Source organism: Papilio xuthus, unplaced genomic scaffold, assembly GCF_000836235.2.
Source record: "Papilio xuthus unplaced genomic scaffold, Pxut_1.1 DF826933.1, whole genome shotgun sequence".
Lineage (NCBI taxonomy): Eukaryota > Metazoa > Arthropoda > Insecta > Lepidoptera > Papilionidae > Papilio > Papilio xuthus.
Genome location: NW_013531716.1, coordinates 2,825,144 through 2,849,640, shown reverse-complemented (window position 1 = coordinate 2,849,640; position 24,497 = coordinate 2,825,144). Strand labels below are relative to the sequence as shown.

At 34.3% G+C, this 24,497-nt stretch overlaps 3 protein-coding genes across 3 annotated transcripts; 1 reads left to right on the top strand and 2 right to left on the bottom strand.

Annotated features, from left to right (window-relative positions):
• The first annotated feature begins 79 nt into the window (after positions 1-79).
• Positions 80-8,675, top strand: LOC106122173 (glutamate receptor ionotropic, kainate 2). Its single transcript, XM_013318072.1, has 16 exons — positions 80-200; positions 267-404; positions 590-693; positions 3,643-3,805; positions 4,156-4,370; positions 4,464-4,613; positions 4,716-4,895; positions 4,981-5,184; positions 5,253-5,483; positions 5,955-6,178; positions 6,448-6,585; positions 6,855-7,053; positions 7,258-7,489; positions 7,717-7,832; positions 8,077-8,229; positions 8,357-8,675. Exons 1-16 carry the CDS (start codon positions 119-121, stop codon positions 8,549-8,551), a joined length of 2,724 nt encoding a protein of 907 aa, XP_013173526.1. The 5' UTR covers positions 80-118; the 3' UTR covers positions 8,552-8,675.
• A 401-nt stretch (positions 8,676-9,076) lies between these two features.
• LOC106122286 (glutamate receptor ionotropic, kainate 2) lies at positions 9,077-15,360 on the bottom strand. The gene is made up of 16 exons (XM_013318219.1): positions 15,191-15,360; positions 15,029-15,121; positions 14,683-14,826; positions 14,248-14,357; positions 13,925-14,081; positions 13,114-13,322; positions 12,564-12,749; positions 12,333-12,485; positions 11,698-12,135; positions 11,393-11,616; positions 11,159-11,296; positions 10,789-10,987; positions 10,129-10,360; positions 9,945-10,057; positions 9,592-9,750; positions 9,077-9,336 (listed from the first exon to the last, which is right to left on the bottom strand). The coding sequence occupies exons 1-16, from the start codon at positions 15,204-15,206 to the stop codon at positions 9,160-9,162; spliced, it is 2,748 nt and encodes a 915-aa protein (XP_013173673.1). The 5' UTR covers positions 15,207-15,360; the 3' UTR covers positions 9,077-9,159.
• A 4,711-nt stretch (positions 15,361-20,071) lies between these two features.
• Positions 20,072-20,735, bottom strand: LOC106122110 (ejaculatory bulb-specific protein 3-like). The gene is made up of 2 exons (XM_013317979.1): positions 20,528-20,735; positions 20,072-20,266 (listed from the first exon to the last, which is right to left on the bottom strand). The coding sequence occupies exons 1-2, from the start codon at positions 20,709-20,711 to the stop codon at positions 20,082-20,084; spliced, it is 369 nt and encodes a 122-aa protein (XP_013173433.1). The 5' UTR covers positions 20,712-20,735; the 3' UTR covers positions 20,072-20,081.
• Between the last annotated feature and the right edge of the window lie 3,762 nt (positions 20,736-24,497).

The window sequence follows — 24,497 nt, the reverse complement described above, 5'->3', positions numbered from 1 at the left end:
TCTCCCACATTATTAGTTCGTGATGTGACCTAAAATTGTTTTCCAAAAATATTTCAGACGGCGTGAGGCCGGCGCGCTCGCTTCATGCTCGTCTGCAAACTATTTTAAAAGTTAAAATATGTCTTCCATAAGTTCATTATTATTATTGTTTATTACTTGTCTTTGTGTAAAAGTTGATACATTCTCTCGATTTCCCGTAGGTACGAAATTATAACCTAAAAATATTCATTCATATTATTAATAATTAATAAGTATGTTTTTTTCAGGGGCATTATTTAATCATGAAACAAATTCAAGATCGGAAGAAGTGTTTAGAGTACTATCAAGTTTGGACACTTCAAAACCTTTTCAAGGTCGTATTTTACATCCAAATGTCATCAACTCTTTGTCTGTATCACAAGAACGTATGTATTACATTCAAAAGCTTTATATATATGTAATGCTTTTAAAACTCCAAAAAATTTACATTTTTTTATTGAGATTACATCTTTACGATATCTTATTCTTAAGAACTTAGAAAGTAATAAAGCGCCATCTTTCGCATTTTTGTGAAATTTGCAGTTTAGTAATTATATTTTTTTGTTTTTAGTATGCTCCGATACTTCGGAAAATAAAGGTATTGTGGCATTAATCGATGTGCGACCAACGAATGGTATTTGTGATATCACTTGTTTGCTGTGTAATAAACTGCATGTGAGTATAAATCTAGGATTTGAAACATATTTAAATCTTTATTTTTTATCCTTACTGTGTTATGTTGCTTTGCTCAGTAAAGAAAAATTGCTGTCATTTTTATAACAGGCGCAACTTTCTTTGTAAATAAATAAATAAATAAATAAAACTTCTTTATTGCCATCACACAAATACATCAAAACACACAGTAATTACAAATATATATTTATATGTATGACGACAATGGGCTGCAGGCTCAGCGTGTACCGCATGGCATGGCCATGCGGAGCTGGTTTTCAGCCTGTCCCGGTAGGCCACGTTATGATCGTTCAGAGGTGCCCATCAGCCTGTTTACAACCACTAGAAATTAAGTAAAAGAAATAAAACAAAAGCAGACAACTAAACAAACAAAAATAAAAGTAATTACAACTCGTAGCAACTAACTAGAGATAATGGAGAAATAAAAAGAAAACATAGTTAATTTTAAAAAAGACAAGAACACATTAGCTATATATTAAACAGGTTACAAGTTCGATTGCCTAAGCAATAACTTCTCTTTAAGATGTTTTTTAAACAATTGAGCAGATACAGGGGCGCGCAAGGGCGGGGGCAAGTCGTTCCAGATTTTTGTGGAAGCAAACTTGAAACTTCCTCTGTAGCTGGAGCTCTTATGTTTGGGAATTTTAAGGAGATTCTGCTTTTTTCTACGGGTATTTCTGCCATCCGCGTCTTGGAACCAATCTAATTTTGTATATAGGTATGATGGCTTTTTAGATTTTATAATTTTATGTAAACAACAGGCCAAATGTAATTCCCTTCTCGCTGCCATGTTTAAGATTTTGCGCGCGTTTAGATATGGAGTGATATGTGATCGTTTTGGTATATGATAACAAAATTTTATACATGCGTTTTGCACGCGCTGAATACTTCTTTTTGTCTTTTCTGTAATTCTAGGTCCGTAAATGATGTCGCAGTAATTGAAAAGGGAAAGTACGAGTGCTTCGGTAATTGTTTTTCTGACATCCTCGGTTAGGTATTTTCGGAATTGGTATAGATGTTTTAGTCTGTAGAAGGCGTTTTTTATTTTGCTGTTTACGTGTTCTTCAAAGCGTAAATCCCCATCCATAAATAGTCCCAAATTTTTGGCGTTTTCTACTCTTTCAATTTCTTGACCCGATATCATGATTCTCGGAGACTGCCTGATAATAGCTTCTCGTTGGTGTTTATTTCCAAAAACGATATACTTAGATTTATAAGGATTTATCTTAAGAGAATTTCTCATACTCCAATTAGATAGATAGTCTAGGTCCTGATTAATCTTTGCCTCCGCTTGTTTTAAAGTCTCGGGTCGACATGACAAGTATAGCTGCGTGTCGTCTGCATATAGGTGATACTTACAATTAGTGATCGATGTTGTGATATCACTTGTATAAAGACTAAAGATAACTGGGCTTATTATGGAGCCTTGTGGAGTGCCGCTACTGATGTCTTTAATTTGTGATCTGACAATTAGGCCTTCAACATTCTCGATTTCAACAAATTGCTTACGACCGGAGAGAAAAGACCTAAACCACTGACAGGCTTTGTCAGATATACCATAGTAACTGAATTTCTTTAGAAGAAGGTCAATATTAATATTATCAAAAGCTTTAGAAAAGTCTAACAGTATTAAAAGAGTACCTTCACCCGCATCACGTGCTGCCAGCACATCGTCGCTTACTTTGGCTAGTGCTGTAGCTGTACCATAACCACTTCGGAAACCTGATTGTAGTGAAGGTATCAGGTCTTCAGATTCCAAGTAGCGCGTTAACTGTTTACACACGATCTTTTCTATAACCTTGGAGAGTGCCGGCAGAATACTTATTGGCCTTAAGTCTTTCCAATCTTCTACATGAGTTTGTTTAGGGATTGGCTTGATTTTAGAGAGTTTCCATTGCTCAGGATAAGTACCTGATTGTATAGATTCATTAATTATATGTTTTATTACACTACATGTAGATCCAAGAGTCATCCTGATCATGTCAATTGATATTCCGTCATGACCCATCGCTTTTGTGTCGATCGATCTTATAATTGTTTCTATTTGATTCTCTGTGCAATTTTCAAATTCAAATCTAATGTTGGTGCCGATATTATCATTCAAAAAGTTTAATGTATTTACGTCTGCTGAAGAGCTAGGCAAATTCAAGAAGAAGTCATTTATTTTGTCTGGATCACTCAAATGAGGGGGAATTGTTGATGTACCTGAATCACCGAGCACTGCAGCTCTTTTCAAATATTTCCACATATAGGAGGGTCTATGCTTGTTATTATTAATATAAAAGTTGAAGTAAGCTGTCTTTTCTCTGTCAATGGCCTTGGTGGTGTAGTTTCGTAGAGATTTGTAGTATTCATAGTGACCTGAAGTTTTTGTAGCCCGTGCTTTTTTAAGAGCGTTGTCGCGAAGCTTCATCATTAACTTTATATTTTCGGTAATCCAGGGCTGAGACTTATTATTTACACGAGTACGCTGTAAGGGAGCATGTTTATTAAATAGGATATTGATAAGAGTATTTAGGCGTTCTACTTTTTCATCAAGTGTATTGCCCTTACGTACTATTTCCCATGGTAAGCTTTCTAAATCTCTTTTAAATAGGTCTAAATTAATCCTGTCAATCTTCCGTTTAAAGACGAAACGTGTAACTTCTCTGGGTTTTTTGATTTTTAATTCGGCAATTACCATAGCATGGTCACTAAGCGAGGGGTTATGAAGTACTGTAACGTCTTTGCATAAGCTTGGTGAATCAGTTATTATTAAATCCAACAATGTAGCTGTTTCGTTCGTTACTCTGGTGGGTTGATGTATTAGGCCACATTAAAATTAATTATCCAAACTAAACATGAGCTGGTTTTTTAATAAGTTATGTTATACATGCAGTAATAAACATGTACTGCCTTGTGTAATCTGATATATTTATTTTAAATTTTCAGATTTCCCATCTTTCTGTTGCTTGGGAAATACCAGATACCTCGGATCAAGATGAGTTTTCATTTTTCTACCATCCGCCATCAGAGCTTATATCAAAAGCGTACGCCACACTTATCAAAGAGTTAGAGTGGGACAGATTTACGTTCTTCTATGAGGACGATGGCAGTAAGTTGTTTGGTTGTATTTTTCCTAGCAATTCTAGGATACTGAACTTACAGATTTATTGAAAACGGAATATAGTACCTGGATGGTGGAAAGTTGACTTTTCTTTACAGCAAGCAGAGGACAACCTGGCTTTGATAATAATGTATGAATCACACGTGTTAGCTAAGATTTTACAGGCTTTATAAGACTTAAATTAGTAATAAGTTGTGTCGGTAGCTGTCACATTAAGGATTTTACTTCACAAATAATTTGATCTGAAACAGTTGAAGATTACAGTTACCAACAGACTATGTATAGAAAAATCAACTTTACATTGCGTGTTGGTACTATCATTAAAAATCATGTTTTAGGTTTTGTACGACTTCAAGAAGTAATAAATTCTTGGCCATACAACAATGAAAGGATACAATTTGAAAAATTAGAACCCGATGGCGACAATCGGAAGACGTTCAAAAATGTATTTGGGGTACTACGAATTAGTTACCATTTAATAGATTGTGACGTCAACAACATACAGAAATATATGAAGGAAATTGTTTCTGTTAATAATTCAACACAATATCAGGTACAATAAGATATATAGAAGTGGTGGTCATTTCTAACTCCAAAATATTTGCGAAACGGGTTGAGTAATATTTTACATTTTTTATATTTCCAGAGTTTTATTTTAACAGCTCTCGATTCGTACTTGATAAAACTAGACGATATCTCACAACTTCGTGCAAACGTATCTACTCTACATTTAACAAAATCAAATGAACCCATTTGGAGAGATTTCGGTATAGACACTGCTGAAATGCCTGTTCTGGTGAGATATTTTTGATTACTTTATACAAAGGTCTTAAAGGAACAAATTCAAATCGGCTATGTTCCATTATCGATTGAGGAAATACATTTACGTACTTTTTAGATAGAGACAGCGCTAACGGCAGATGCATTGAATCATTTTGAAAAAGCTATTCGTACTATGAGACAGGAGAATATGATGGAATACGTTGATCCACCAGAAATATGTTTTGCTGAGAACAAAGCTGCTTATAAAGAAAAAGCGTGGATACACGGGGAAGCCTTAAAGGAGGTCTTATTACAGGTAGGGATAAGCTTATTAATAATATTAAGTATGTATTTAATGATTTCTTTAAAGTTAACAATATACTTACTTATTATTGTTTCAGACTACATTCAGAGGTACAACTGGAAACATAACTTTTGATGAGAATGGAAAAAGAACTAATTTTACGCTATATTATTCCAAATTAGATAAAGAAAGTCAATTTGTTCACGTCGGTACGTGGGATTCAAAAACAGATAGCTTCCTAACCATAAACAATGCGGTTACAGATAGATCTAAAGCTATCACTTCGGATTCTGTTGTTAGGGTACGTACAGTTTGATAACTAATAATCTTTTAATGTAAAATTATAACCAAATACATTCTTTGTACTAGGTTGCCATGAAAGTAGGTATGCCTTATTTCGATGTAGAAGAAGCAAATGGAACAATCATCCAAAAGGGATACGCAGTGGATCTTATTGATGCTATTTTCAAACATATAAGACAACAAAAGGGATATGGTGATATTAAACATGAAATATATAAAACGAATGCGAATAGTGCTGGAAATCCAATAGCCGGTACAAAAAAGTGGGATGGATTAATAGGAGAAGTTTTAGAATTAGTAAGTGATACAAAGATCAATGAATTGAAATATTTATTAACTAGCGGTTGACCGCGACTCCGTCCACGCAGGATTAAAGAAATACATAATAAGATTCCTATGTATTCTTCCAGACTTTATTCAACAAAACATTTATAAGCAATTTAAAATATACATCCTTATTTCTATAATTACAAATAGTCTTAAATCTATGATATAAAATAAAGTATTAAAAAAAACGAATAATATACTAAAATATGTTATTAAAAGGAGTCCCTTTAGGCAAGGTCCCGAAGATACTGGCAGCGTTCCCCCTCTGTACAGCTAACCTTCTTCTAGACTATGTTCTATATTTATGCCAAATTTCGTCGAGATCCGTTCAGCGGTTCTAGAGATACCTTCAAACAAACATCCATTCATCCAAACATTCGCATTCATAATATTAGTATGATTACTGAAGTTAGTTTTGAGTGACTCTATAATTTGTTACAGAATGCAGAAATGGCGATAAGTGATATAACCATAACATCTGAACGTAGTGCCGTAGTGGAGTTTTCAATGCCTTTTATGTCTTTGGGTATTAGTATGCTGGTGAGAGAACGTGATCCCCAGCAACCTGATATGTTTTCTTTTATCAAGCCTTTAGCTCTGGACGTTTGGTTATATTTAGCTACTGCTTACATTATTGTATCATTTGTCCTATTAATTTGTGCTAGGTAAGTTATCTATGTTATTAATTAAAGTATTGTAAGTAGCTGATCGTCTGAAGTCAATAAATAAAGAAAAATCTTAATTATATTCCAAGGAAGGAGTCATGTGTGAAGAGTTTTTAGGATTTGTGGTAAAATGAATGAAACGTTGCATTGAATATTAAAAGTGGTTGAAGTAAATACTTTGCTGTGTTTTTTGCTTTGTACATGCTGGACGATCTCGATAGTATTTTGGAAATTTCTATAATAGTATTTCAGTAATGTCTTATTTTTAGAATGAGTCAAGGAGACTGGGTTAATCCTCATCCTTGTAACCAACATCCTGAAAATCTACAAAATATTTGGAGTTTATACAACTGCATGTGGCTTACAGTCGGCGCTATAATGACACAAGGATGCGATATATTACCAAGGTAACTTAAATCGCTGATATTATAATAATTGGGTTGACAATGTTCAAATTAAATCCAGAACGTCTGAACGGTTCTCGGTGAAATTTGGCACACATAGAGAACATTGTCTGGAAGAACACTTCTAATTATGTTTTTTTTTTAATTCTGCGCGGACGCAGTCGCAGGTGACAGCTAGTTTTACCTTTAGTTACATTTTCTCAAGGATTGATTTAATGTCTATCCATATGTTATATTAAAGTTTTTGCTGATTATCAATGTTATGATTCCAGAGCGGCAGGGTCACGTTGGGTGACAGGAATGTGGTGGTTTTTCGCCCTCATAGTGACTGCGTCTTATACAGCTAACATGTCAACATTTTTGAGTAACAGTCGACGTGATAACGAAATAAAAGATGTCAAAGAACTTTCAGAACAAAACGAAGTTTCATACGGTGTTCTTATTAATGGTTCAACCTACAACTTTTTCGAGGTGGGGATAAAATTATGATTTTGCAATTTGGTTATCATATACATACGAGTATAGTTGTTATGTTTGCTCTTTACCTGGAATAATTACCAGTGTTAATTGTAGATTTGATTAAAGAATAGTTCCCTTAGGAACTGATATAATTTCAGTATAGTAGAAAATAAAAATTTGGCTAAAATAATGACGTATTTCTTTTTTTGCAATTAGAATTCAAATGATTCGGTATATCAGAAGATTTGGACTGTAATGAAGTCTGCCAAGCCAACAGTGTTTACCAATAACAATGATGAAGGCAGAGATCGAGTGGTAAGAAGTAAAGGAAACTACGTCTTTTTCATGGAATCTACAGCTATCGAGTATTACATGCAGAGGAATTGCGATTTGAAAATGGTCGGCTCTAAACTAGATTCTAAAGACTATGGCATCGCTTTACATAAAAGTGAGTTCTGATTTTTATTTTTGCTTTTTATTCTTAAAACTAAAAAGACCTTTTTGCTCTTAATCCATGAATGAATTTTACAAATATGGGACAATGGCATAAGTGTGCTTTGGTGACATTATGCGGTAATCGAATTGGTATTCCTGGAAAAAGAATAAGATTTTGGATTTGTAAAACATTTTCAATGTCTATTTGAAACTGGAAGTGACTGTCAAATTATATTTCAGATTCTCCCTACAAAAGGCTAGTAGATAATGCTATATTAGCTCTACAAGAGACAGGAGATCTACTGTCATTGAAAAAGAAATGGTGGGAGAGTGATGTTAAAGAAGGAAATTGTGAGGTAATTTAACTTTTGCTATGTATGCCTTTCACAGTGTACACATTTCAGCAACTCCTCAGGGTGAGAGTAATTTGTCATGTTCCACAATGTTTCTTACAATTCTACTTACGCGTTAGATATTTCATATGTTGACACGAAGACCGCACGATCAGCAGTCATCTAACTATACTATTATGTACCACTTTGATACTTTTGTCAGAATATTGTATTGTATTGATATTAAAATTACATTCTCTCTCTTCAGAAATCTACGAACGAAGCAGAAGATAATGGTTCATTACAAATGAAGAATACCAGTGGAATATTTTTAGTATTGGGTTTCGGAGGAATTTTAGGTTTCTTTGTGGCGATAATTGATTTCTTATTACACGCGCGACAAATTTCTGTGAAAGAAAAGGTATAGTTAATTTTGATTATTTTTAATTTTCCTAAATTACTTCGTACTTTTCATTTGCGAAATCAGCTTCCAAGACTCCTTTATAGCGTGTGACCGAAATTTCATTCATTTTGTTTTGTGGTTGCAGGTGACATTCAAAGAGGCTCTGCTGAGTGAGTGGCGTGCGTCGCTGGATCCACGCGTGCTGCACAAACCTGCCGCTCCTCCGCGCTCCGCGCCACCTTCAGTGACTCCCTCCCCGCGCCGCGAACGCTCTCAGTCCCGAGCCGTCTCCGTGCTCAGAGCTGCTACATCCTTTATCAATTTTGATGAGATTTATTAATCTCGATATACATGTCATCACAATATTTTTATATATAGTACTAGCTGTCGTCCGCGACTCCGTCCGCGTGGATATATAAATACTTGATATATAGATAAGTAATGAAAAGCAGCTCTTCAAGGCATAAATTCGAAAAAAAGAAGAATAAATAGTATCCTATGTGCATCTCCTGGCTCTTAGCTACCTCCTCACCAATTTTCAACAATATCGGTAAAGCCGTTCTTGAGTTATAAATAGTGTAACTAACACGACTTTCTTTTTTATATATATATATATATATATATATATATATATATATCGAAAATATATATCGATTTTTGATATATATATATATATTAAAAATCGAATAGAAATCGATTCGGTACCTTTTTATTAAAGACAAATGATCAATAAATTGACTTTATGGATAAGTTTTCTAGAAGATAACTGGCAGATAAAGAAAAAGATAAAGTAAAAGGTATATTGCATAAATGAATAAAAGATTTATTAAAGATTTAATTCTACATTGTACAATCGTAGCTGAGGTTTCATACTGCCGTGACAATTGTATTGTCATGGCAGTATAAAACCATGAACCAGTTTTTCTGACAAAATGTTTCAAGTTCGAATTATTTAAAAACATCGAGGTGAAAAAGATCAACCGCTGAGCGGAGCACTGACGACGCTCTCGATGCTATAGACCCCGAGGCGGATGATGATGGCCTCGAGTGAACAACGGGCTTCTCAGTTTCCCAGAAACTTAAAGCGAACGCCAGTTCCGCCCAAAATGCATCCGTTTGCGACATCTGAAAAGGAATTTTCTTATTCGTTTATCCTTGTAGATTTTTTATGACTGTATTATTTTATTTATTGAATGTAAGATTATCTAGCATCTCTATCTTCTGTTAGTATATATATTATAATAATAGTATAAAATTACAACATACAAGATCACAAATCACGTCCGTACCCCAGGGGCGCAAGTAACATCTCTTCCACATTTACACGTCTACACATATCGGCATATTGGTTTCGAGTGTTCTTAATAATTAAAAAATTACCTTTTGCTCGATTGCAACTTCTCTGACATGCCAAAGAAATTCAAAACCCCCCATAGCAGCAGCCATCCCGCAACCAATACCCAGCACCACGAATACACCACCTACATTGTCGACGCCCAATTCCTCAGCACTCGCACCCTCCTCTCCTGCTTCTTCTGCCTATAGATTACAAAAAGTAAAAAAAATAATTATGAATTAGCTTGACGGACAAGCCAGTTAGAAAAATTAAAACTATTTTAAAATTAAAAAAAGAATATAATAAAAAGTAACATGTCGATATTGTACAATCGGTCCTAAAATGTTTAACTTATGCACAATTTTAACTCGACATGTTAACTAAAGTAAAAACTTACAACACAGGCTTTTTCCTTGGGGACTTTCCACCAACGATTTTTAAGTTCAACCAATTTTCCGCTTTCAGCAAGTTTTAATACGGCGTTATCAACGGCTGTGCGGTATGATGAGTCTAAAACACAAAGAGATAAAGAAAAGTGACACTGATAGAAGTTACCGTAGTATTTAAGCTTGTTTACATACCAAATGGCATCGCTATGCCGTATCCTTTGGAGTCCAATGTGCTACCGATTTGCATTAGGTCACAATTCCGTTCTAATTGATATTCAATAGCAGTTGATTCCATAAGGAAAGCATACTTCTTTTTCATTTTCATCACTCTGTCTACTCCTTCATCGTTATTTTTAACAAACACTGAGGGTCGCGTCGATTCCATGGTTCCCCACATCTTTTGAAACGTTGATACATTTGAACGCTAAAACAATAACTTTTATTGAGTGTTTCAGCCCACCGATCGATCGGCCCAAAGAGAAACATTCCTTTTATTTGGCAGTTCACATTACTTATCTAAGATCCTTTGTCTTGTCTTACAACCGAAATCTGTAATTGATGTCGTTTACGTGGTATTTTTAATCAATAGAGCACAAATTGAATCCATCTAAAGATCGATATGGCATTCGAAATACAGTATCTAATTTTTTAAGTGCTACCGAAAAATTTTGGTTCTCTATTTCATTTAAATTAAAATAATTTTCGAATCGATTTCAATAATCGAGTAAAGATTAAGGCAGCCAAGAGTTAATTGTTCTAGCTTATTCTTATGATTGTGCTATGCGTTAAAAACCTTACACCTTAATTAAGAAATTATTTTCAAACTTAGACATATTTAGTTTCGTGTTTTACCTTAAAGAATGAATACGTAGATCCACCAAGTACAGTACCATATTTAATTTTAGTTTGACTTGCTAAATCTTCAGCGCTTTTTATTGAATCGTCCATGGCAGCATTGGTGAGGAACGCAGCTAGGTTCGCAGTATACGAGGAGCACATAATAAGTGCAAAAAACCACCACATACCGCACACCCATCTCGTTGAATATCCTCTGAGGAATGTTACTTCATTATACACAAGAATTAGAAAAGGCGAGAATATTTCTAATGCCACGGATTACGAAAGATCTTGCATGAGGTCTTTTAAGTGTTAGTTGATCGGAATTGAAAGGTGCATTAATTTAATTGCGTAATATTTAATAAACTTTGATATCATTTCTTACTTTGGTAGGATATCCGAACCTTGCGTCATAATTGAACCGACCGTAAGCCAACATGAGTTTTTGATATGCCAAATATTCTCCAGCTCTTCCGGAGACTTATCACATGGATGAGGATTCTCCCAATCTTTTGGCGCTAACCTGAAAAAAACACGTGTCTTTAAAATGTCTGCCATATTAAAATTTATAAAGCATTTTAAAAATAATTTCAAATTTTTGTACCCAAAACTTTCTTACCTAGCTAATATATGAAGTAGTAAAGAAACCATTAAATAAGCCGCTGCCATATAAATCCAAACATCTACTGAAAATGGTTTAAGGAAGGAAAATAATTCGGGAGGAGGAGGAGTCGGCTTTGAATACAGTATACTTATACCCAAAGTCATAAAAGGCGTTGTAAAGTCGACCGAAGATCGTCGCTCGTACGTTATAGTTAGATCACAAATAGCTAAATCAGCCTTCTGTAATTAAATAAATGATATCCATTGTTTAGTATTTTATAGACAATTTTATTATAAACATAACAAAACGAAGAAACAAACCCTTTCCAATAGATATCCTATAAGACCGTCCCAAGTTTTAGTTTCTTTGTTGTACGAACCGTAAAGATTTCCCGGTACTATAATTATTTCATAATTGAGATGTAACGATTCCGCTAATATTTCATGAATTAAATCTTTTGAATATCCTTCATATCTATCATTACCAGTCAATTCTTCGCCTTCTTTAGGAGTCTTTTCAACTAAATAGGGAGCTCCAATTCGTGATACTACTCTAAAAGTTTTGTTTTGCCATTTCTCAGCTAACAAATCAGAAACTTCAACCGCTGATCTTGCATATTTATAGCCGGTGATGGAATTCCATTTTGCTATGCTGTTAAAACCACTATTAGATAGTTCCATTATTTCTACATTAAAATAAGTTCGTTCACCAGTTGTATTATCCAGTACTATTTTATCTGTTATACCAAATGTCGGATTCTGAAATATTTAATAGATCAATTAATTACAAAACAAGCTACTTAGATATTTTATGCTTCTACATTTTGATTTTCTTTATATTTGTTTCGGTATGTTTATGAATAGCAGTCTCACTATCAACACGTGAACATAGAGATTGCCCGATGATAATAACCATTGCTCGTTTTAGCAAACGTTATATAATAAATTAAATATACCATTAGTAAATGATCTAAAAATTCCTCTCCTACTTCCCATTGACTTTCCGAATTACATTCAAGTTCTTGAGGCTCTATCGTAAATCCTTCTGGTGCAGTTTTAAATGCATCTGTTATCAATGTTGCAGCATCACTGGCTAGTGCAGCTTCTACCTTTAAATTTAAAAATAAAAGTTTATCGTTCAAATTTGTTTAGCACCAATAATAATTGTATTGATCAATTATTAATACTGTTATTTCCTGGGTTGTTTTTGGTATTACGACTTCAGATGCACTCCGTGTCTTCCAATCTGCTAAATATGATAGTGTTCTTGAGTCGGAATGATCCACAATACGCATTGAGGTCACGTTTGATAGACCATACCGAAGCTCTTCTAGATCCAGTGTATGTGCATCGAGTGACATGAGGACATAACTCTGAAAAAGACACGAATCAAAATATATAAAATAGATGCAGGCGGCTCCTTCCGCGCGGCATTAAAAAAATAATTAGTAGCCAATGTGTTCTTTCAGACTACATTGTACATCTATGCCAAATTTCAGCGAGATCCAGCTGCCGTTGATACCTTCAAACACAAGACCATCGATCCATCTAAACATTCGCATTTATAATATTATTAAGATATAAGTAAGAAGTAAGGTAAATTACTTAATACGCAAGTTATAAGAAAATGATGATATCAGAGGCTGAGTTTTGCTATTTAAGGCATTAGCAACCAACCATTGATATATTTATGGTTGATAAAAATAAGTACCTATATTCGAGTAAATATGAACATACCATGTAATCTTCAAAAAATTTAACTTCATTAGCTTGTCTTAAATATTCAAGTATCCTTTCTGCTGGACAATCGATGACGACCCGCGTAGCTCCGGTTGTCTTTACTGCTTTGAACAGTGGTCGATTGTCCCCACCGGGTACTAGTCTACGCACAAACCATTTGTGACCCGGCTCCGCGTGTTTTAATATCTCTTGGAGTCTTATTAGACCTGTTGAAATAACATATAGGAGTAATTACAAAATTACAGGAAATTATTTTGACAAAACATAGCAATATCTCTTCATTTTTCGCCACAATCTTTAGGTTCTACAATTTTTTATATCATAAGGTGGAAAACGAGCGAGCAGGCCACCTGAAATCACTGAAATAGCAAAGTGATCGTTGCGTATAGACATACGCAATTGCATATGCGTTGCCTACCTTTAATCGACGGAGGAGAGGATGCACAGAAAGAAAATATTTTCACTTTCCATGCATCCTCTCATCCGGAAAGTCCACTTCCACTTCCCATCCTTTCCTTATAAGAAAAAAGTGGCAAGGGAAAGAAGACTAAATTAGGCCTCCGGGACGCACACTCATCAGACGAAAGGCGGAATTGCTTCCACTTGACGCCTGTCTTCTGTGTGGTCGTGGTATTTCACCGGGCGAGCCGGGACAATTCGTGCGAAGATGTTAGAGCTACATTTTCTTTTATTACACGTCAAACAAATTGTTTTGGATCAAATGTATTCTAGTGACTTTGCTACTGCAATATTTAGCAGTAGGAAATAACCACAAGTTTGCAGTTAATAAAAAAAATATTTATCTTACCCTGATCATCATCATAAAAGAGTGTGTAGCTGTTCCAATTACTATCCTTAATGTGTGACGCGACAGCTTTTGAAAGGGAGACTGCTTCCGGATACAAATTAATTCCAGGTGGTGTAGGTCTTTTTATTCCTCGGGCAGGGGAAGGTCGCCAAACAGCCTATAAAATAATTTATTTTAAATTTTTTTCAAGTTGATTTAAATAAAAAAAAACATAGACGACGTACTGTAAATATATTGTGGGATAGAAAAATTTAGGTAAGAAATATTATAGTATATTTTAAATGAAGCTAGATATTGCTGAAACCAACTTGCTTAATACATACTTGTATGTGTGGCACCCTCGCGGCTCTACAGCGCGCTTCGACCACCGCAGCTGAGTTCACGTCCGATGGCCCGAATATTGCAACAACGCCGCCGGCTAACAGTTCGCATGCTGGAATATACGGGTGATCATATTTTCTCTTATTAAAAGTTTTTCAAATTATTTTTTCTTTTTCTTTCTGATCAGTATTTAATATTATATTATATATTTTCTACATGGTGTAACTAGAAAATGAAACGATTCAAACTGAGAAATATAGCAAGGCTCATGTCTTGTATTCCATATCACTTACGATATGAATGATATTTTTTTCAATTATTTAACTGACTTTTTTTAATTTTTGATTATGTTAGATAACAAAATGCAAGAATGAACAAAATTGACCCAAAAATGGATCACAGCACCTAAACCTGCATTTAAAAAAAAAAATTGTTACCTGCTTTAGAGGCAGCAAAGCTGTCACCCTCAGGTACATTCAAGGCTTTCATTGTAAAGTGATAACGTTTACTTTCAACGGAAGCCCTCGTCAAAGCTGACGCGAAAGCAACTTCCGCCAATGTATTCGGTGGTAATATTACGCCTGAAATTGAAATCTTTGCATAAACATTAAACTATATAGTTGGCAAACGAGAATGCGTCCAACTGAATACGCCAAATATAATAATATTATATTTGGCATTTAAGTTTTACCAAACAGAATCATGAGGTGATGGAGGAACTTGGTATATTACATCCTTAGAAATATCCTATATATATTTGTCAATTATAAGTTCTGTACTCACCAATAGGAATAGTTGTCTTCAAAGATTCAAACTTTCTAAACGCGTTTATTTTCGGCACAACGACAAAGTAAATTAGACATAATTTGACTACATCTGTGAATTAAATAAATCCTTGTAAAACTTGTTAAAACAATATACAAAACAACAGTAAATGGAACATACCTTGAAGACGAAGCATTTTCTTATTTTTTCACGAAACTTTGTAAACTAAGAGATTGTTAGAGACACAACGTTTCTTATTAAAAGTTTCTATGTTGCATTTTGTTTAGTTTTTTAAACAAATCTCGGGAACCAGGAGATAGTAAGAGAGACTAGGTCACTGTAAACTAATCGATGCCAGCGCCCCCAACTGATTCCCTACCGGAATCGTTCCAAGCGTTTGACGTATGCATCACAAGAACACAGCCAAATAAATTGCACTGCATATTATAAATAAACGACCGAACTAAACTAGAGCTCGAAATAGAACGTCACCTAATTTCATATTTAGGGGATCGATTGTATTATGCCTAATTACGTAGTGAGTTAGGTGATCAGAAAAATACATTTTAGAAAAACTTAAAATCGTCTAACATTGGCAAAATAGAACAAGACTATTAATATTATATGCTTTTAATTCTGCATTTTTTTGCTTGTAATATAATCTGCTTGACTGCTTTAGAATAATTTTATGTTATTAGATTCGTTAGTTAGTTATCCATTTTCAATGGTTTGAACTATATTTTTGAATTTCGCGGTTACGTATATACGATTTAGTGTAGGTAAGCCGACTCATTTTTATTTTCCCTGCACAAGTGGGTAGTTTAAAATCCCTCACCGCTTATGTCGGGCGCGGGCCTGCGGGGGCTTGTGCGGGTAAGGCGGTGAGTCGACGGTAGTTGAACGGAAAGTGACACACATCGGTCATGTCGTTTTCCTAGCGTACGGGGTCGCTTAAGAGTTGACGGTTTCGCTTTCAGTTCGATGTTTAAAGCGCGCTTATGGGCGCATCGGTTGCTTCATTAGAGCAAAATTGCTGACTCCTTTAGACTATTTGACTGTGACTTATTTGACTCGACTGACACCTGCAGAGTGACCAGGGACCTGCAGGCGGTGAACGGGGCATCGAGTTGGTAAGTGTCACTTTATCTATTTACACTATTACGCGAACGCTTGCTTGCGTTCTTCTAGGCTATGCTCTAGATCAATGTTTCCCAAACTTATTTCGTCTACTGCCCACTTTGAGAATAAATATTTTTTTTTAGCGCCCCATATTTTCACATATCTAAAAACCACTATAACTTCAAATTAAATTAATTAATTATTGTGACCTACATACATATGTATATTAACGGAGAATTCTAAACGAAACTTTTACTATAACCCGCAACTGAAACCTGCAGCGCCATATATCTGTGTCATATTTGATCGAGATTCGTTGACCCTTCTATCTAAACATACGCATTTATAATATTAGTAATCAGGTCTTTGAGTCAGTAAGTCAGTTTGCGAGGCAAGAGCAGGTGATACGAAATGCCACGGTCTCATCGCTTGGCACTATTCCAGAAACTAACTACTTGTTCTAGCTGTAGACAGTAATATCATTCGTCCGTAAACTTGCGGTTAACGCATGCTTACATTGTTAACCACTGGTTCTGGTTACTATATAGAATATACTGGCTTACAGTTTTGACAATGTTTGGTTAGCGTATGCAAATATTATAAATATAAATGTAATAATTACTCTATTCCTCGAAATTTATTTTATTCGATAACAATGAAAAGGAACAAAGGAGAAAAGATCGTTTCTCTTTTCATTAAATTTGTCACTTTAGAGGGCCTAGCACGAAATTTTCTTTATATTTAACGACATCGAAAAAAATTGTATTAGATTTGTACAACGCACCTATCGGGACAAAGAACAACGACAAATGTCCTAAAAATGAAACATTTTATCGTTGATGTTACGAAATCGTGTATCGTAAATATTTGTGATAGACCCTCTGACATTCAAATAGTGTATGGAATACAAATAATATACCATTAAAGTTCTAAAAATATCAGTAAAAGCCGTATCATGTATGAATATTTTCGTATTCAACTTTCCCCTGATTTATTTCGCACGGCAAAAATACGTTGCCTGTTTTCTATAGATATTTACATATCAAAGTAAAAATATCCTTTGCGAAAATATACAACAGTTTTATGACAATTTATAAAATACATCGACCTTTCCTTTCGAGGAAAATAACTTCAGATGTTGCCAAACTAATATGACATATACATATTTGAAAAGGATTTGTTTTAAAAACTTCTTTGTACGATAAAAGTTTACTTTTAGAGTTTAAAATTTTACAGATATAATGAATAGGGTTTATATATTCTATCATCATCATCATCAGCTCACTATACGTCCCCACCAAGGGGCCTGGAGCCTGCCCTAAGTTAGGGGTGACTACGCCATAGTCAACCACGTTGGGCAAGTGCGGGTTGGTTGATTTGAATATTCTATAGTAAAGAAAAATATTTTGTAATAAAATCTTTGTACAAGCCATTTTATAATCTTGTATAAATAACGAGGAGTTAAAAAAACTAACTTTTCGTTAATTAATCCTCAAGAGTTATCTTAATAATATAAATTCGAATGTTTGGATGTATGGGTTCATGGATGTTTATTCGAAGGTATCTCCAGAACATCTGCGTGGATCTTGCTGAAACTTTACATATAAATGTGAATGTTTAGATGGATGGTTTGTTTGAAGGTATCTCTCGAATGGCTGTTCGGATCTTGATGAAATTTGGCACACATATAGAACATAGTCTGTAAAAACACATAGACTAATTATGTTTTTTGGGCGACAGCTTGTAACGCATAGATAGAAAATATATTCTGGAAAATTCACAGAGGCTACTAATTAAGTTTTTTTTTTTAATTTTGTGCGGACACATATATATAAAGGTAGAGAAAGTTTATTTCAGGTTTTGTTAAAGAAATACATTGTTACATTTGGCATGAGGTAAAAAAGCGATAAAAAGTAAGACTGTTGATATATTGAGGTTATTTATAGCGGTGTTAGTGGAATTGTCGCTATTACGGCTTTCGGTACATTAACTCGTAGGTAGAAGTATTAAATATTTTGCAATGAAATCTAAGAATTTTGTTTATGTTGTGTTGAAAGATTAACCCAGTTATAGGATCTCTTGACATTCTTCACCACAAGCGTGTCTTACTAATATTATAAATTCGAATACTTGGATGGATGTTTGCTCGGATGATTGGATCTCGCTGAAATTTGGCATAATTGTAAAATATAGTACAAGAACACATACGCTATTTTTTTTGTTATTCCACGCGAAAGGAGCCGAGGAAGATACCTAGTGTATTCACACTCTTTCCTCTCGACCCTTTCCATTCTTATTTAAACGTCCTTCACCTCTGTGTTCCTTCAGTGGTTCAGTTCTCAGAATTTCTCTAATATACCCGGTCTTATTTTTATCCATTTTCGTCACATCACATATCCGTCTTAATATACGGACACATGACATTTACTTTTATTCAGTACTTTGGTGGATTAGTAGGCGACAATCTTCGATTAGTTTTTAATGGATCCATGTTAGAAGTTATCTCTAGAACAGCTCAACGGATTTTAATGAAAACACAGATGTAGAACATAGTCTGTAAGACTACATTAGCATCTTTTTTAATTAATAGCCAGCCAGTAGTTTATATTAAAAGAAATATACACGTATGTACTTACATATTTTTGAAGAAGATTATGTAATTACAGTATTGTTAAATGTAAAATTTAAAGGCCGACAGCTGTACCCGTATTCTAATTGCGCTTTTTCTCTTCATTTTATTAGCAAAAACTCGTTTTACAAATATTGTTGCCGGTGCTCGTATTTTCTTTGGTTAATTACATTCAGTGGCATTACAACAGACCTATCTAAAATGTGTTACTGATTCATTGTTGTTCTCGTAAGTACTTTTGTGTTTACGTTATAAAATCTATTTTTAATATTTTTTTGCATTCTCTAATGAAATTATTGCATAACTTTAGAACAGCAATAATGGATTATTCTGTTCTGATGTGTTATGTTCTGTTCTGTTCTGTTCGAAGAGAAGACAACAGAACAGAACAGAATACATAGGGTAGAGATATCTTCAAACACCCATCCATAGATGGATCCACATCACATCCATCTAAACATTCGCATTTAAGTTAAATGAAAAGCAGTTCTCCAAGGCATAAATTCGAAAAAAAATGAATAAATAGTATCCTATGTCCATCTCTTGGCTCTAAGCTACCTCCTCACCAATTTTCAGCCATATCGGCAAAGCCGTTCTTGAGTTAAAAATAGTGTAACATGAATTTCTTTTATATATCTAGATTCACCTAACATTTTTCTCATCTGCTTTGTAATGGAATGCTTTGAATGGACTATAGAAAATACTTGGTAATTGAACAGTTTTTGTAATATAATTTTTGCATCTAGTCTACCACATGATTAGGTCGTCCGTACGTATATATCAGGATTTTTTACTAAAGGAAAAAAGTTAACGTAGCCCTATAAAGCAGAGAATAAATGCTCTAAAAGAGTAAAAAAGACAATATTCTTTTTGGTTTTGAATTCATTTGTTTTTCGGCTAGGACATATATATTATACAATTTCACTGGCATGTTTTACGTAACACAAAACTGGCTGTAATTTTTTTTTAATCTGCAGCTTCGGGCGATGCAAAATTTACTGCGGAATGCATTTCCTTTTTAACTAATTAGAGGCAGGCTCGCGATGTAAACGAACATCAGTACGAGATACAGAAAAAGTTTGTTTAAATTTTTAGCTCTCGTCACTAGTGATTTTAGTCTACTTTTTTAATTTTAAAAATGCAATTGTGGTGGCTTAATTTGTGAAAAATATATTTCCGTATTGAACCAATAGGATAATTTTAAAATGTGTTTAGAATAAAACACTTTACAGAGTAAAATAAAATATAAATTGAACAGCAAAACAGTATCATCGTTTCTCTGGGGCAAATAAAATAAATATTTATTTCTTCCTGTTATTCAATTTATTCTTCTGCTATAAACTTATTGAAGTCATCAAAATATTTTTTTTCTGGATCATACTTGTCGAGGAGTTGCATCCAAGATTTGGGATGACGTATCATTACTGCCCCTATAACCTGTCTGATTATCTCCTTCTGTTTGTCTGTACATTTTCCACACGACGTTCGCAATACTTCAGGTATATCTCCTGAAATTGTATTATTGAAGATAAATATCATTATGAAATTATTATAAGTTTAAGAAAATATTAAACTATGTAGGTTGTCTAGGTTATTGTGGTCAACTAAGGCCTAATGAATCAAAAAAGTTACTAAACAATATAGAGCAAGAAGAAACGTAATAAATTTCGATGTAAAATTATGTTATAGCCTTAATAATTAGTTTTACTTTTGTTGCGATTTAAAAAATGAATTGGTTTTTTGTTTTTAAAAACTTAGTGACTACTTACTTTTGAATTCCTTAGCATCGGGTGTACAAGGACCTTTGTCTAAGAAGCATTTCGTGTAACTTATCAGAATTCTATCATTTTCTAATAAAGGTCCAACATCGAAGTCATAGTATCGCGGATTGTTAAAATCACATACCACTAATATTCCAAAGGTAGACAAAGTCGCGAGATGAAATGTCATCATAAAATAAATCTACAAATTTAAATAACATATCTGTAAAAAAATAAAACGTACGTTGAAGACCAAAAAAAGTATGGAATGACTGTGTGAAAAAGGATATGCGTAGGAAGGGGTTAGATTCGGATATGACGCCTGATAGAGATGTATGGAGGAGTAGTACATACTGTGCCGACCCCCAATAGGGATAAGGGCAGGTTGATGATGATTAGAAAAAAAAACGTTAAAAACAAGATAAATTATTTAAAAATCAGGCTTTATATTATAATTGAAAAGTTACTTTATATCTATAGCTTACGTGAAACAAATGAACACTACATTAAAAAAATCTACACGTTTATCTAGTTAGTAATAACAAAAGAATATCAACGAGATGTCTTATATACAGTATGTTCACTAACATTAGATGAGTCTACAAAAACACGACTACAATTAGTTTGTTTAATGCATCGTTGCTTAGCAATTATAAAGAGTATCATATAACCCATAAAAAACGACAATATATATACTGAATAATGGTTTTAGGGATTTTTAACTTATTTATTTAATCTTAAAATCGACTAAAAAGTGTGTCTATTAAAAAACTTTTATGAATATAAAAGCAACTTTGCGGATTTCACTATAAAATTCCTTTTAAAACCGTCACCAGATGCGTGGAGCAGTTCAACTAGCTTGGAATAAATCGATACTAACATGATTACGGATTCAGCGAACCAACAAACAGGATGTTCTATCTACATGTATACTTAGGCACAACGCACACATAATAACTAGTTTGTCGTGTTGTTACCAAATCATTAATAGATCTGACTTGACATTAATAGCTGTCGTCCGCGACTCCGTCTGCGTGGATATGTAAAAAAACTTAATTAGTGTAACCTATGTGTTTTTTCAGACTATGTTATACGTATGCCAAATTTAATCGAGTCGTTCAGCCACTCTAGAGATATCTTCAAACACCCATCCATCCATCCATCCACATCACATCCATCTAAACATTCACATTTATAATATTAGTAAGGTAAATAAAAAGCAGCTCTTCATGGCATAGATTCGAAAAAAAATGAATGAATAGTAATAGTAGTATCCTATGTCCGTCGCCTGGCTCTAAGCTACCTCCTCACCAATTTTCAGCCATATTGGTCAAGCCGATTTTGAGTTATAAATAGTGTAACTAACACTTTCTTATATATATATAAATATATATAAATCTGTCAAGGCGTTTTTAATTTATTTATGCCTTGAAGAGCTGCTTTTTATTTAACTTACTAATATTATAAATGCGAATGTTTAGATGGATGGATGGATGGGCTACACTAATTAAGTTTTTTTATATATCCACGCGGAGGGATTCGCGGGCGACAGCTAGTTGTATATATAAGTACGTAAAGGGAACAATAAGACAAATATGAAATGGAAATAATGAGATACCTCTGAGAGAATGTTCCTTTACAAAGAATGAGAAAGGGTCTTGTAATGCTAAAAATGTTCAATGCTAAAAGGCCAGATAAAAGAATCGTACAACTGGAATTTGAATAACAAAACAGATTCTTTATAAATAAAGCTTCACAATAGTTGAAATACAGATTTTGTTATTCTTTGACTGGATATTAAAATAAATTTAAAAATAACACTCACATAACCGTGGCGGTTAGTGAGAGTTAAAAGATTTCTACGTACTCAGCGTAGCATATCTTAGCACACTGTTACTTCATCTACAGTCTATATCTATACATCTACGACTACTTTTAGCTACGAAGGATACTGGTAGTAGTGCCTTTAACAAAAATGATTGATGTTTAGTTTCTATGATTCGTCTCCTGTCAACAATACCCAAACAATATAAAGCATTTTTCTTAAATAACTTGTATCTTTACATAACATCTTAACTACCAAAGCATACTTTTCTATTGTCTTCTCATTTAAAGCCATTTGAATAAGTAAGCGTAGAATTACACTGTGGTGACACTTCTCTCAGGAGCGTCGGTGGCTCAGTGGTCAAGCATATGACTTGCAATCTGCAGGTCCTGGGTTCGAATCCCGCCGTGGACCAATGTGTTTTTCGATTTTCGATTTACATATGTACATTTATCCGACGTTCTTACAGTGAAGGAAAACACCGCAACCTGCACATATCTGAAAAGAAATTCAAAGACAAGTGTGAAGTCAACCAACCCGCACTTGGCCAGCGTTCCTTAGCATAATCCCTATGGCCTAATCACCCTTAACTTAGGGTAGGCTCCGAGCCCCTCGGTGGGGACGTTGAGTAAGCTGATGATGTAGATGTATGACACTTCTCTTCTCAAAGTAAAGACAACAATCTTTACCACGTTAGACGTCTGTGATGGAACTTGAATAATAACAGTGCCGAATCTGATTAGTGTTTAAAAGTTACAACAATCAATCTCTCTTAAGGCATCTCTTAATGGACGATTGGGAGTGATTTAATTAAAATATCGTTAATCATGTCGCCTTTATCTGCTTTCTATTGTTGCTACTCTGTGTAAGCGAGGTAGTTGCTTTTGAAATCAATCTATAGATGTCACACGAAACTCCGTCCGCGTAGAATAAAAAGAAATTAATTAGTAGCCTATTTATCAATTCTGGAGATATCTTCTATCAAACATCCGACTGACTATACATTCAAAGATTCGCATCGATGTCATGTATTAATTATAATGTTAAAATGTATACGTTAAAATGTTACAAATACAAAGTGAAATTGTCAAAGTTAAAGTTATAATTAAGGTATTAACAAAGTATTAGTAACAGATGTTACGAAATTTGCCCTAATTTAATAACTGTGCCTGCTACCTTGTTGCTAGTGTAAAATGTATACAAGCACACCCTTTGTATTCTAATAATATAATTTTTTATTATAACTTTTTTTTATATCATAAGGTGGCAAACGAGCGAACGGTCACCTGAAATCGCTGAAATAGCGAAGTGACCGTTGCCCATAGACATACGCAATTGCATATGCGTTGCCTACCTTTACTCGACGGAGGAGAGGATGCACAGCAAGAAAATATTTTCCCCTTCAATGCATCCTCTCATCCGGAAAGTCCACTTCCACTTCCCGTCCTTTCCTTATAAGAAAAAGGATGGGAAGGGAAAGAGGACTAAATTAGGCCTCCGGGACGCACACCCATCAGACGAAACGCGGAATTGCTTCCACTTCACGCCTGTCTTCTGTGTGGTCGTGGTATTACACAGGGCAAGCCGGGCCTATTCGTGCGAAGATGTTAAAGCGGGCTCTACCACTGTTAAACTACATTTTTGATTAATAAAAAACTGCAACGAAGTTTTCGAGTCATGTGACACATCACTATTGTAAACCAGTCAAAGGAATTAGACTCTAGTAAAAGATATATTAGTGTACTCAATGTAAGATCGCTTTAGTATCTCATTTGTTTTTTACATGAAACCTTTTGCAAGTTATGGCCACGTACGAGCCATTAATCTTGTCTGGCTTCGCAACTGGGTATCTCATGAGATTTACACTTCAATTGCTCCCAACAAAGGTCACTTTAGGCTTTTATAATTTATGTTTTTTTTATATAATGTAATAAAGAGGTAATAATAGTTTGCACTAATAGTAGCTTCTCACTACTTACCTTAATTAAAAAAAAAACTTTATTATTTAGCCTATTTGTTCTTCCAGTCTTTCTACGTCTATACCAAAATTGAGCAAGATCAATGGATCTCTATAGAGCTAAATGTAGCTGTTCTGGAGATAAATAATATCATCATAAAAACATACAGACATCCATCCATCTAAATATTTAGATT

What these genes read in the sequence shown, in the direction of transcription:
- LOC106122173 (XM_013318072.1), top strand. Translation starts at nt 119, where the DNA reads ATGTCTTCCATAAGTTCATTATTATTATTGTTTATTACTTGTCTTTGT. An exon ending in TAGGAGAAGTTTTAGAATTA is followed by an intron (nt 5,484 to 5,954) that starts GTAAGTGATACA and finishes AATTTGTTACAG; the next exon opens with AATGCAGAAATGGCGATAAG. An exon ending in TTAAAGAAGGAAATTGTGAG is followed by an intron (nt 7,833 to 8,076) that starts GTAATTTAACTT and finishes CTCTCTCTTCAG; the next exon opens with AAATCTACGAACGAAGCAGA.
- LOC106122110 (XM_013317979.1), bottom strand. Translation starts at nt 20,711, where the DNA reads ATGATGACATTTCATCTCGCGACTTTGTCTACCTTTGGAATATTAGTG. An exon ending in CGATGCTAAGGAATTCAAAA is followed by an intron (nt 20,267 to 20,527) that starts GTAAGTAGTCAC and finishes ATACAATTTCAG; the next exon opens with GAGATATACCTGAAGTATTG.
- LOC106122286 (XM_013318219.1), bottom strand. An exon ending in CTTTGCTGCCTCTAAAGCAG is followed by an intron (nt 14,358 to 14,682) that starts GTAACAATTTTT and finishes CGTATATTCCAG; the next exon opens with CATGCGAACTGTTAGCCGGC. An exon ending in TAGGATATCTATTGGAAAGG is followed by an intron (nt 11,617 to 11,697) that starts GTTTGTTTCTTC and finishes ATTTAATTACAG; the next exon opens with AAGGCTGATTTAGCTATTTG.